At 41.0% G+C, this 13,155-nt stretch overlaps 1 protein-coding gene across 1 annotated transcript in view; it reads left to right on the forward strand.

The window, feature by feature from the left end:
* Positions 1–847: 847 nt before the first annotated feature.
* Positions 848–13,155, forward strand: part of DNAJC10 (DnaJ heat shock protein family (Hsp40) member C10) — a 36,541-nt gene continuing 24,233 nt past the window's right edge. Inside the window, exons 1-8 of the mRNA XM_084643179.1 lie at positions 848–965; positions 2,017–2,396; positions 5,120–5,285; positions 7,149–7,199; positions 11,135–11,217; positions 11,426–11,557; positions 12,656–12,749; positions 13,038–13,115. Coding sequence (XP_084499305.1) covers positions 2,190–2,396; positions 5,120–5,285; positions 7,149–7,199; positions 11,135–11,217; positions 11,426–11,557; positions 12,656–12,749; positions 13,038–13,115 — 811 coding nt within the window. The 5' untranslated portion in view covers positions 848–965; positions 2,017–2,189. The remainder of the gene's footprint in view (positions 966–2,016; positions 2,397–5,119; positions 5,286–7,148; positions 7,200–11,134; positions 11,218–11,425; positions 11,558–12,655; positions 12,750–13,037; positions 13,116–13,155) is intronic.

Raw genomic sequence — 13,155 nt, forward strand, 5'->3', positions numbered from 1 at the left:
TGCCTGCACCCTGAGCTACCCCCCCGCCCGCACAGCCCCAGTTACCCGCTGCCTGCGCCCTGAGCTACCCCCCCCCGCCCGCACAGCCCCAGTTACCCCGCTGCCTGCGCCCTGAGCTACCCCCCGCCCGCACAGCCCCAGTTACCCCGCTGCCTGCGCCCTGAGCTACCCCCCCCCCCGCCCGCACAGCCCCAGTTACCCCGCTGCCTGCGCCCTGAGCTACCCCCCCCCCGCCCGCACAGCCCCAGTTACCCCGCTGCCTGCGCCCTGAGCTCCCCCCGCCCGCACAGCCCCAGTTACCCCGCTGCCTGCGCCCTGAGCTACCCCCCCCCCCGCCCGCACAGCCCCAGTTACCCCGCTGCCTGCGCCCTGAGCTCCCCCCCGCCCGCACACAGCCTGAGCTACCCCCACTGAGCTGAGCCCCTTCCCCCCTTTATGATTTTTGGCGGCAACTCTCCCACCCGAGACAGGCTGGGTGACCTGCTGAGGGGAGCGCCGCTCCCTCCGCGGCCCTGTAGAAGTCAAACTGCACCTAGGACGCCCCCCCGCGCTGGGCCCTGGAGATTTTGGGGGGCGGGGGGGCTCCGAAAGGAAAAGGCGGCGACCCCCTGTGTGATCCTCGCTCCAGCCCCGGGTTCAGCAGCCCGGCACACGCGGGCCTGGGCCTCTCCCACTGTTACACCGCAACACTGGGGCCGGGTCAGCTCCCCGCGGCCGGGCCAGGCTCTCGCCCAGGGCCAGCCCCGCCCCCGGCGCTCCGAGCCCGGCCCCCGCCCCAACGCAGGAGCCGCGGCCACGTCAGCCTTCCCGGCCCCACCTGCCTCCGGCTCAGAGCCGGATCCGCCTCGGGTCGCCGCCTTGCTCCTCCCCGGGCCCATGCTGCTTCGCGCCCGGCCCCTCCTCCGCCGCCTGCCCGCAGCCGGCTCCTGCGCATCCCGCCGGGGAGCCTAGCGCCACACAGACCGGTAAGCGCGGCCTGCCTGGCCCGCCCGGGGAAGGAGCAGCCGGGTGAACCTGCCTCGTCCCCGCACTGCTCCTCTTGTGTCACCAGCATCCTCCCTGGGCCGCCCCTCCTGCCCTCAACCACCCCCTACCCCGCCTAGGCTGCTTCCCCCAAACCCGCCAGCCCTGCGCCTCCCTCTCCCCATCCCCGTCCTCCCCCCCGTCGGTCCCAGATCTTCTCCTCATCCCGAGCCTGCCTCCTCCACAACAGCCTCTCCCCGTTTCCACCCGCCCGTCCCTAGCCCTGTTGCACCCATGTTCTGCCCTCTACTTTCCCTCCTTTGTCTCCTCCCGCTTTCCTTCCCCAGTCTGTCACACGCTCATCTTCTGCTCTCTTCCTCCCCAGTGTTGTATAACCTCCCCCCAGGTTAAGGTGCTAAAGGAGCTATCTTTGGTCCTAGCCTGTTTCACACAACCCGCATAGCCCACATATACTATGCACAGACAGACATCACCCAAGGCTGCGTGCACCTAGGTACGCGACAGGCTGCATGACTCTGCGGCCAGCTGAAGCCCTTTGAATGAGGGAGGTTTTTAGGTTCGTTTTGATTTTTAAGAGGTTTTAAATGTCGAATTGAAACACATTTCACTCCTGGGATGAAGGATTGTGCAGTGTTGAAATAACTACTTTTAAACTACTTGCGCCCACATGCAGAAATATCTCCTCCTCCTGTCCCCAAGTGACTGAGACTACAGGGGAAAAAATATGAGTCAGGAAAAGCAAGCAGAAGATAAATATATTCCTAAATGATAAACAGGTCTAGGCTTTAATGTCTCTCAGTGGGGGCTAGTCACATGAGTCAAGCTTTGCGGAATTAGCCCATACCAGAGAAGGAGTGATAAAAGTTAATGACCATGAACATTTAAATTATATAGAAAGGAGTTGATTGATTTTTCCTGTTACTAATGTTAGGGTGCATTCTGCTAAAGCTGTTAATGTTTCTTAATAACTTATCAATATAATATAGTGAAACCTTTACTAAATGGCTTTTTCCTCCCCCCTCCCCTTTACAGGTTGTAACTTTTGCAAGGCAATTATCATGTGACTGTGGATTATGACAACCAAAATCTTAAAGAAAAGTCCTTAAATTAAACATCTGTATCTTTTGAACATCTTGGAACTCATTGGATACACTCTTTGAAGTCTGTCTGAATTGTAACTTGTATAACTTTTTAAAAGCTTCATAATGGAGTTCTTATTATTCAAAGGAGACTGCATTAGAGATTTGAAAAGAACTTTGTTATTATTTTTAGTTTTAACATGTCTGATAGCTCTTGTTTGCACTGATCAGGACTATTACAGTTTACTTGGAATATCCAAAGAAGCAAGTAATAGAGAAATAAGACAGGCTTTCAAAAAACTGGCATTAAAGTTACATCCTGATAAAAATCAGGTAAGTAAAATCTTTGAGTTCCTGTGATAAAGTTAGCACTGTTTGAGCTAATTCGTCCAGTGTTAACTTTAAAATGGACTTATTTGCTTTTTAACAAATTTGAAACTTTACATCTTAGTGTCTTAGATTTTTGAAGTGATATAATAACATAATACTTAGTTTAGACTAGCTGACTGTCCTCCAAAGAAAAGCAAAAATAAAAGTGGATATGTTAGTAAATTGTGGCAAAGTTGAACTGAAGTCATACTGAGCCATTGAAGCCAAAAGGCTTGATAGTTTATACATTTTCTCTTATTTAGAATTACACTGCATCTGTCAGTTTTAACTATTACTTATTGTTCTTACTATAAAATTGCATCAGTGTAATAAATATTGCTGGGCCATGTCATGTCCGTCCTGTTTGGAAACTGAGTAGGGGAAAGCAAAAATTCTGGGATGGCCTGTGGATGAGAAGGGGAAATGGAGAGACCCCTGTAAGGAAACATTTTTTATTTGTATTCTCCTATACAATACTCAAGATTTACTGGAATAATTAGACAAAGTCTTGGAGTAGGACAATACAAAGGCCCTGATCCTGCTACTTGTTCCATGTATGTGGAGCCCTGCACCCTCAGAGAGCCCTAATGATGTCAGTGAGGGTCCATGTGGGCACAGTGATCTGCCTGCACAGAGCAAGCTGCAGGAGTGGGGCCTAAAATGCCAAAGTTGATGCTATACTGTTGAACTTGACATCAAGGAGAAGGACTTTCACCAAACATTTATGTCATGGGTCAAGGAAGCAAATATGTATTTGACTATATACTATCATTTCAATGGGGAAGAGAGGAGTGACTGAACATGGATTAACTGTTGAGGAATATGTTATAGTATATAGCCTCTAATTAGGAAGACTTAATTTTATTTTGCCTTTCCACCCACAATAAAGATAAAAACGGATCAGCTGTAACCTATTATATGTGGTTGTTTCTTGCTATCTCAAAGAGCAATTCAGCAATAACTGATATGTCACTTGAAATAGAATAGCTTATTAACAGTGTTTAAAATGCTCTCTCTGCTGCTTTATAGGTTTTAACTGGACTCTCTACTTATACTTTCAAAAGTATTAAGATTCCAAAGTGGTATCTATAATTTCCATAAAATATGGAAATATTACTATGTAAGAAAGATTTCTCAACAGACTACCTTCTGCAGAATTAAACATACATTTTGTGTAGACTCTTAGATGACACTATCGATTCATGCATGTAACGCCCTGTAATGTTAATAGCAGGTGTACAGGTGCATCAGGAGGGAAATAGTCTCTTTATAACTTATTTTTTAGTATTGCTGTACATTAATGTAGTTATTTAAGGCAAGTTTTTAAGTAATAATGGGAAAGGTGAGAGAATTAATATAATACTGGTGAGCTAGATCTCTCAGTCAGCACAGGACCGAGAGAAGGGATATAAAGGTAGTTGTAAGCCACCTTTCCACTCCCCTGATTCTGGAGCAGACTAGAAGCCAAAATGGTCCTTGATGTAATTAAAGGAAGCCTAAAGATTGTTCTTAATTGTGCCAGCTACATCATTTGTTCTGTCCCTAAAGGATCGCTCGTCTCTAGCCAAGGACCACTGGAGAACATTATATTCCAGGGGTGGCCAACCTGAGCCTGAGAAGGAGCCAGAATTTACCAATGTACATTGCCAAAGAGCCACAGTAATACATCAGCATTCCCCCATCATCTCCCCCCCGCCCCCCACTCCAGCGCTTCCCGCCCACCAGCAGCTCCACCGATCAGTGCCTCCCCGTCCCTCCCTGCACCTCCTGATCAGCTGTTTTATGGCATGCAGGAGGCTCTGGGGGAGGAGCGAGGGCACCACACGCTCAGGGGAGGGCATGGAGTAGGGGCAGGGCCTGTGGCAGAGCCAGAGGTTGAGCAGTGAGCACCCCCTGGCAAATTGGAAAGTTGGCATCTGTAGCTCCGGCCCCGGAATCGGTGCCTATACAAGGAGCCACATATTAACCTCTGAAGAGCTGCGTGTGGCTCTGGAGCCACAGGTTGGTCACCCCTGTTATATTCCATCTCTACCCCTGGCTGCCCACCTTGTCTCCATCACTTCCCCTACACCTGAGTGGGGATGGGAAAGAGGAGTGGGAGGTATAGTGGGAGGCAGATATTGCTTCTGTGTCACAGGAGTTCCTAGCTGCAGTTGTTTTGTGCCCCCAGACAGATGCAAATAATGTAGAGCCAAAGGCCAGTGTGTGCTCAAGTTTTGTTTCTTTAGGAAAATGGTAAATCCTCAGAAGGCATGTAATGTTTTCTTAAGGGAAAATTGCACTGTAATAACATATTGCAATCACTACATCTAATTCTAAGGAAATAAGTCACAAATATATTGAAGTATAAAATAAACAGAATAAAAACCAAACAGAAAACTTGCTAGCTTGACAGTCTGGTGTAGAATTCAACTCACATTTGAGTGATTAGAAAAGCTGGAGGCTTTCAAAGTTACTGTTGGATGATCTTCAAATGTGAGTTGAACTCTCTCTGTGCTACTCTACCTTATTATCAATACTGGTTGTCTTGCTTGGAGGCTTCCATCTGATGGCAACTTCCATTGAGAAACAATTTACAACATTCATAGTTATGGAGACATTGAAACAGATGTATTGCTGAAAGTTCATTTAATATTTTTAGTTCTACATTAGACAAATATTTAGTAAATGTGGTTTTCCTTTGATAGAATGATCCAGATGCTCATGAAAACTTCTTGAAAATAAATAGAGCATATGAAGTATTAAAAGATGACGAGCTACGGAAGAAGTATGATAAATATGGAGAGAAAGGTCTTGAAGATCACCAACAAGGAGGTCGATATGAGAGTTGGAACTTTTATCGCTATGATTTTGGTAAGATGTGTGTTTGTAGTTTGCTTCTCTTACAGTCCTGAGTAAATGCAAAATTGTTGGCTATGCCAACTCTATGTACATACTTTCCTCTTAGACCCTCTCTTCTTCTTTCTAGACTCCACAGCTGTCTTTTTTTTCTCCTTTCTCCCTACTGAGTGTGTTAGCCTTAAAGTATCTTGTTAAAATAATCCACCAAACAGCAGTAATAGTACAGTCAGCTTAGTATTAAATCCACTCATTATACTAAGTATTCGCTTTTTTTTACTGTTCAGTTATAGTGTGTATATATATGTGTGTATTTTATGTGATAAGTGATCTTTGTTCATTTGTAATCAAATACTAATATTGTGTCGTATTAACTTCTTAATACAAGGGGAGGGTTTATCTTTTTAATTCCTTCAGATTTTTTTATATTGGAAACCCATAACAAGTATTCTCCCTAACTTACATTTATTTATTTATTACCCTTTATACATAAAGAGCCCAATCCTGCAAAACAGTTAATTCCCATGGAGTCTTATTGGAGATAAATGTAACTATACCAGGAAGTAAGCATACACACCATATCAATAGGGTTATGCCAAATATGATTTTGAAATCAGTTCTTCAAACAAAAATTGTCCAGATATTTGCTGGCAATTAGACAGCTAGGATGTCTTTTCAGAGCTAATGTGACACAGGTAGCTAACTTGGAAAATAGGCAACTGAGAGACTGCAATGATGATTTCCACCATACCATAAACATGGAAGCTGAAGTGAGCCCCTATTTTGGTGAATTGGATAAAAACATCACAAGTGAAGGAGAGAATTCCTACGCTTGTATTTTGCTGAAGCAGTCTAACCCTGAAAAAACTCAGAGTACAAAGGGAACATTTTATAAAACAAAAACCCCGCAAGAATTACTTTAATGTTTGTGTACACCTAAATTAAATAAATCAGAGACATGCACATTACATGAAATTGAGAGTAATTTCACTTTTCTTTAGAGGTTGCAATAATTTAAAAATTTCATGTGTTTGAGTCTGCACTTCTTGACAAAAGTGGTTGATTTAAAATGTCAGATTTTTAACTTTTATCGAACATTCATTTTAAGTTTATGTACAGTTATGCGTATTGTTTACTTTTTCTTCTGGATTTTTATTTTATTTTATTATGAATTTATTGCTTCTGTGTGGTGCTGGCTTGATAACTCTGGAGGATACTGAAGTTCTGTCTTATTTATTTGTATTATAGTAGTACCTAGAGGCCTCAACTGACATTTGGGCTTTTTGTGTTAGGCACTGTACAATCCATGCCGAGACAATTCCTGCCCCAAAGAGCTGACACTCTAAATAGATAAGACAGACAAAGGGTTAGAGAGGTTTGGGGCACCAAGAGGGAAAGTGACAAAAGTCAAACAGCAGGCCAGTGACAGACCTGGGACTAGAACTTAGGTTTCGAAAGTCTCATTGCTGTGCTCTATCAACTGAATCATGCGGCCTCTCAAACCCTCATCAGGCACTCCGTATTGTGTCTCATCTGTGACAAAGATGCACCACGTCTTTGTGTGAACAGCCAGTTCAGTCTCCTATGCCTACTCAATGACTGGTTTGTCTGCTGAGGATGCCAAAAGGTTCCCAGCTGAGATGGTGGCTATTGTGTTGTGGACATTTATCTCCTGGGAATTGAACTGAGACCAAATTAATCTTATATGAACCACTGAACTATATATCACATGGTAAAATCTTTCACCTTGCTAATATGCACCATCATTTGTTTTCTACAAATTTCATTTTGAGCAAGAAGCATAGAGTATTTCTGGATTCTTTTATGTAAAGATTGCAAAAGAAAAATAGTTGCTGACTTAGTATTTTTTCTTACTAGGTATTTATGATGATGATCCTGAAATCATAACACTGGATAGAGGAGAATTTGGTATGTTCGTCAAATCATATGGGTTCTCTAATATTTTAACATTGTGTAAATATTATTTTCAGACTGAATTTTTTCATGGTATACATAGATTATAAATTGTCAGAATACCACCAGAGAAAACGTGCATATTATATCCAAAGAGAAAAATGTTTTTGAGCATCATGGGTCAATTAACAAATGCTATGCAGATCAATGCCAGTCAGCTTTTTAGATTAAATTTGAAAGAAAGTGTGTAATATCTCAAGGAAGAGAAAATTATTTACCTTGTAATTTTGTTTCTCTGGATTTATTATCCTGCAGAATTCTCACTCTTGGGAGATGTGTGCTCAAGACACAATCCCAAAGAGGCAGCTGATCTTCAAAATTAGCAATTCAGTCAGTTCTACTTACCTGCAGTTCTGCTTGTTTGAAGATACCATTTGACAGGATTCCTATTCTGACATTCTTAAGTCTTAGTTCCCTGAGGTAAAAAATAAAAAGTCTTAATCCAGACACCAGGAAACAGCTCATACTGATCAATGATGTGGGTGGGGGCTTTTGTTTTTCCCCTCTCATATTTATTGTTAGTGTTTACAGACAGTTGATGTGTTTTCAAAAGAAGATGCTGTATGTACTCACAGACAATTGACAGTGTTCTACCATTAGTTTCTAGAAATTAGTAAATCTTTACTATCTTTTTTAATATACTTCAGCATTATAGTAAGACAGCAGTTTTCAGTCAAACATGCTGACATCTTATAGCACAAGCAATAATTCTCAGACGAAACAGAAAAGACAAAACACAAATGAATTAGAGCCAGGATGTGATAGTGACTTTTTATACAGGTACCTGAAAGAGGACAGCTTGTTTTTCTTAGATACACTTTGGCTCAGATTCCTTAAATGTGCATGAAGTTTACTGCTGCTACTCTTTGTTAAACAAATGTGTAATAGATATAGTAGAACTTATATCTAGGATGAAACACGCATATATGCCAAAAAAGTATGAGTTAGTACCGGAACTATATGAGGATTAAAGTGGAATTAAATCCATCCTCCAACCAAGATACAGGACAGCCCTGTGCCCCCTCAGCATTCACTTTCACAGCAGCAGCCATCACTCTTGTACACCTCATATTCAGGTGTTTGTGATCACTGGATTCATGCAGTTACCAGTGGTTCAGAACCCAACCAATCCCCCAAATCCCTGCTATGATGGGCTTTGCAGAACCAGTACTGAGAGCCTTCTTGTGCGCCTGTTTTGCCACCACCGTATTGCCCCTTCCCCATGCCATTGAACCACTGTGTTTCTACTGTTCTGAGGACCTTTTGCACCCTGAGGTTGGAGCTGACCCCTCGCCGGAATCAATTCCCCTCTCAGACCAGCTAACCTCTGCCCAGCAGGCAGAGATCAGAGAGGTGCTGCATTCATACTGGCAGCTGTTCTCCAACTGGCCTGGGCTCACTAGCCTGGATGTCCACCAGGTGAAGACGGGAGCCAACCCTCCCATCAGGTGTTCCCCATTCACGGTCACTGGGAAAACAGCCCAGGACCTGCACCCTCTTCTATGATGGGTGGTGAATTAACCTATGGTTAATGATAAACTAATGACACATTTATTTTATAACAAAACAATATAATTTTCTATGTATTACAGCTTCCATTTTAAAATTCTGGATATATGAATTTAAACAAAGTTCTGTTTAAAAAAAATTAAAGGGATATAGCCAACTTAATTTCACTTCTATGGCAGTCTTTTTCTCTTCTCTTGTTAGAAGTAACACCTAAAGATAAACTAACTAATATAGAATGTTGGGGAAAAGTCCTTGTTTTTCCACTTGTATATGTTTGACAGCATTTTGTGTATCGTTTTCCTTATATAGTCAGCTAGGCTTTGAACCACTGAGGTACACCATTATACCCACATAGCACCTCACAAAGACAAAAAAGTTCCACATGAGACATTGGCCACCTACAGAAGCAGAACTGTAGTCAATTTCCCCTGTTCATTTAGGTGTTTCACACAGCAACAGCAGAGAGATTTTTAACATAGGAAAACGTGACTGAAAAACCCCACTAAAAGTGGACTCTGAGCCACATGATTTGAAGTCAGTCGTACCCCTTTAGTAATGCGTATTCTAATATACTTACATGCTTTGACAGGGTAACAAGCCTTGTGGATAGGGGAAGTAGTAGATGTGGTATATCTTGACTTTAGTGAGGCTTTTGATACTGTCCGGCGTAACCTCCTCTTAAACAAACTAGGGAAATACAGGTTATATGGAGCTACTATAAGGTAGGTACATAACTGGTTGAAAAAGCTTCCCAGAGAGTAGTTATCATCAGTGTTTCACAGTCAAACTGGAAGGGCATATGGGGTCCTGCAGGGATCAGTCCTGGGTATGGTTCTATTCAATATCTTCATCAATGATTTAGATAATGGCATAGAGAGTACACTTATAAAGTCTGCAGACCATACCAAGCTGGGAAGGGTTGCAAGTGCTTTGGAGGATAGAATTAAAATTCAAAATGATCTGGACAAACTGTAGAAATGGTCTGAAGTATAGGTGATGAAATTCAATAAGGACAAATGTAAAGTACTCCACTTAGGAAGGAACAATCAAGTGCACACATACAAAATGGGAAATGACTGCCTAGGAAGGAATACTGCAGAAAGGGATCTGGTGGTTATAGTGGATTGCAAGCTAAATATGAGTCAACAGTGTAACACTGTTGCAAAAAAAGCAAACATCGTTCTGGGATACATTAGGGGGTGCGTTGTAAGCAAGACACAAGAAGTAATTCTTCCCCTCTTTTCCATGCTGATAAGGCCTCAGCTGAAGTATTGTGTCCAGTTCCGGGTGCCACATTTCAGGAAAGTTGTGGACAAATTGGAGGGAGTCCAGAGAAAAGCAACAAAAATTATTAAAGGTCTAGAAAACATGACCTATGAAGGAAGATTGAAAAAAATTGGGTTTATTTAGTCTGGAGAAGAGAAGACTGAAAGGAGACATAATAGTTTTCAAGTACTTAAAAGGTTGTTACAAGGAGGAGGGAAGTAAATTGTTTGCATTAACTTCTGAGGACAGGACAAGAAGTAATGGCCATAAATTGAGAAAGGGAGTTTTAGGTTGGACATTAGGAAAAACTTCTTAACTGTCAGGTTGGTTAAGCACTGGAACAAATTGCCTAGGGAGGCTGTGGAAGCTCCGTCACTGGCAATTTTTAAGAACAGGTTAGACAAACACCTGTCGGGAATGGTCTAGTTATTACATAGTCCTGCCTTGAGGCTGGACGAGATGACTCTCAAGGTCCCTTCCAGTCCTACGCTTCTGTGATTCTGTGCTCCCCTTTCAGACTAGTCATTAGGTAGTTGGCCCCTTACCAAAGGGCATTAAATTAATTACAGCCTGCAATTTAAATTGCATTTTCAGATGTAAAAATAAACCTCTCTTTGAAACAGAATTTTTATTTGGTTCAGGTTTGATCATTACTTACCATATGGCAAGAGTGCAAGTGATTGGCAGGAGATAACGTGTATCTGATGAGTAGAGGTAGTGTTTGTATTTTGTTAATGTAACTAACTTTCTATAATCCTTTTAATATTTAAAGTGATATGTTTAATTTGTTAGCGGGTTTAAATTATTATAGTGTGTTTACTAGCTCAGTTACATGTAAACAAAATTTCATAGTTAAGCAGGTGGTTTCACTTCAGTTATGCCTTTCATGTGTCCTGCATATGCCAGTGAGAGTGTAAATGGAGTTGCAGTCATTACACTATACTAGGTATTACTGATATCCACTGAATCAGGGAATTCTAATCACTTGAACTCAGGTCTTAAAATGGGTGTGTATTTATTCTCTCTCTCTCACACTACTCGTAGATGCAAAATTTAAAAGGAAGCTTTTATCAATTCTTAACTTAAGTATATTTTTGTCTTGTCTCGTTAACCAGATGCTGCTGTTAACTCTGGAGAACTCTGGTTCATAAATTTCTATTCCCCTCGATGTTCACACTGCCATGATTTAGCACCTACGGTATGTATTTACAGTCAACATCTTAATTCTGAAAATGTATTTCAAGTAGACACTTTTTAATTTGAGTAAAACTTTGTCAAGTTTGATTTGAATGCTGAAGCCAAAGCCTAAAACAGCATTGATTCAAGAAGCCAACAGCAGAAGAATTTTGAAAATTGTTTTCAAAGGAAAATATCCCAAGTTTTCTTTTTTGCCCCCTCCTTTTTAGTGGAGAGAATTTGCTAAAGAAATGGATGGACTAATACGCATTGGAGCTGTAAATTGTGGTGATAACAGAATGCTTTGTCGGATCAAAGGAATTAATAGTTATCCAAGCCTCTATGTTTTCAAAACTGGAATAGTGAGTAATTACACTCTTGTTTTTTTCCAGGTTTTATAAATAATGGACGTTTATATGCTCTTTCCATTTTGTGCATGTATTTGTGTTTTGTTATGTGTTTATATTATATAAAAATAATTAAAATAAATTAAAGAATTCTAAGGAAGAATACTCAACTAAAATACATTTTATCATTGATGCTATACTGGTGAAGAATTTTTCTTTATAATAGTCTAATTTATTCTTCTTTTATAAAAAAAAATTTGGACTTTCATTCACCATGAACAGCCCAGTTACTCTAGCCAATTTCACTTTTGATCATGTTATATTATAACTAAGTGAGGAAACAAATAAATACCTCTCAAACAGTTCTCTTCAAATCATTTTGCAATAGAGGGTAAGTATCGCTTCTTCCATTTTGGGGAAATTGAGACACTGAGGTTAAATGATTTGTTCAAGGCTATACAATGAGTAAGTGATAGATCCCGGGAATTGAATACAAGGCTTTGAACACCCATACCAGTGCCCTATCCACTGAGCCACACTGCCCTCTATCACAGTTCTGTATTGGAGTTTCCAACAATGTAGGATAATGTTTAAATATATGCAATACTCTGCTTCAAACTTAAGAAACTTTAAGAATATTCCTTTAAAAGACACCTGCATGTTATTTTTACAAAATTTCTTCCACTGTAGCAATGTGCTGTACTGCATGCTACTTAGTCTGGTTATTGAGCATTCAGCACATAATGCTACAGTGGAGAGAATGTGTAAACTTTTGAGGAGGTTAAAGTAGAGGAGATGTATATTCACAGAAGACTGGCACAATACTCACTTCTTTTAAACAAATAGACATTACTATGGGAACTGATATTTCTGAGGCCTTATGATCCTGGTATTGCTGGACTAAATGGAAGCCATATATAAACTAGACAAGGGCCTGAGTCACAAAATTCAAATTTAAGGTTGAACTCCAAAGTTTGGGATGGAGGGTGAAAGCATGTGGTTCTAGGATTTTGGTCAAGGTCCATCTGCAGTGTAAATAATAATTTCAATTATCAATTACTGTGTAATGATTTCTATAAGTTAAATTTTGCATTAACACTTTTTTTTTTATAGAATCCAGTAAAATATTATGGAGACAGATCAAAGGAAAGTTTAATGAGTTTTGCCATGCAGTATGTCACAAGCACAGTGACAGAGTTATGGGCAGGTAATGTAACTTGTTTGGGCTATTGATCTTTTTATTTTGTTTTTTAAGATAAGGAGGTGTTGCCAGGATTATATATACATTTAATTGAGTGTGTGTACCCAGTATTTCTTACTCAAGGTTGAAATTTGTGCATGTGCACACACACAATACTTGAAATTAAAAAATAGTTTAATTGTAATTGTGCTAATAAGCGTGTTCGTTTCACTGTTTACATACCATAATTTTTCATATTTAAAACAAAACCTCAAACAGAAATTGATATGGATTTTGTGCTTTTTTTTTTAATAGGAAATTTTGTGAATGCTATTCAAGCTTCATTTGCCTCTGGTGTTGGCTGGCTGATCACTTTCTGTGCTGAGGGTGGAGGTAAATGTATTAAATAAGGCAAACTGATTGAAGAGAATAC

The sequence above is a fragment of the Lepidochelys olivacea genome (assembly GCF_965140295.1).
Source record: "Lepidochelys olivacea isolate rLepOli2 genome assembly, chromosome: 11".
Taxonomy (NCBI): Eukaryota; Metazoa; Chordata; order Testudines; family Cheloniidae; genus Lepidochelys; species Lepidochelys olivacea.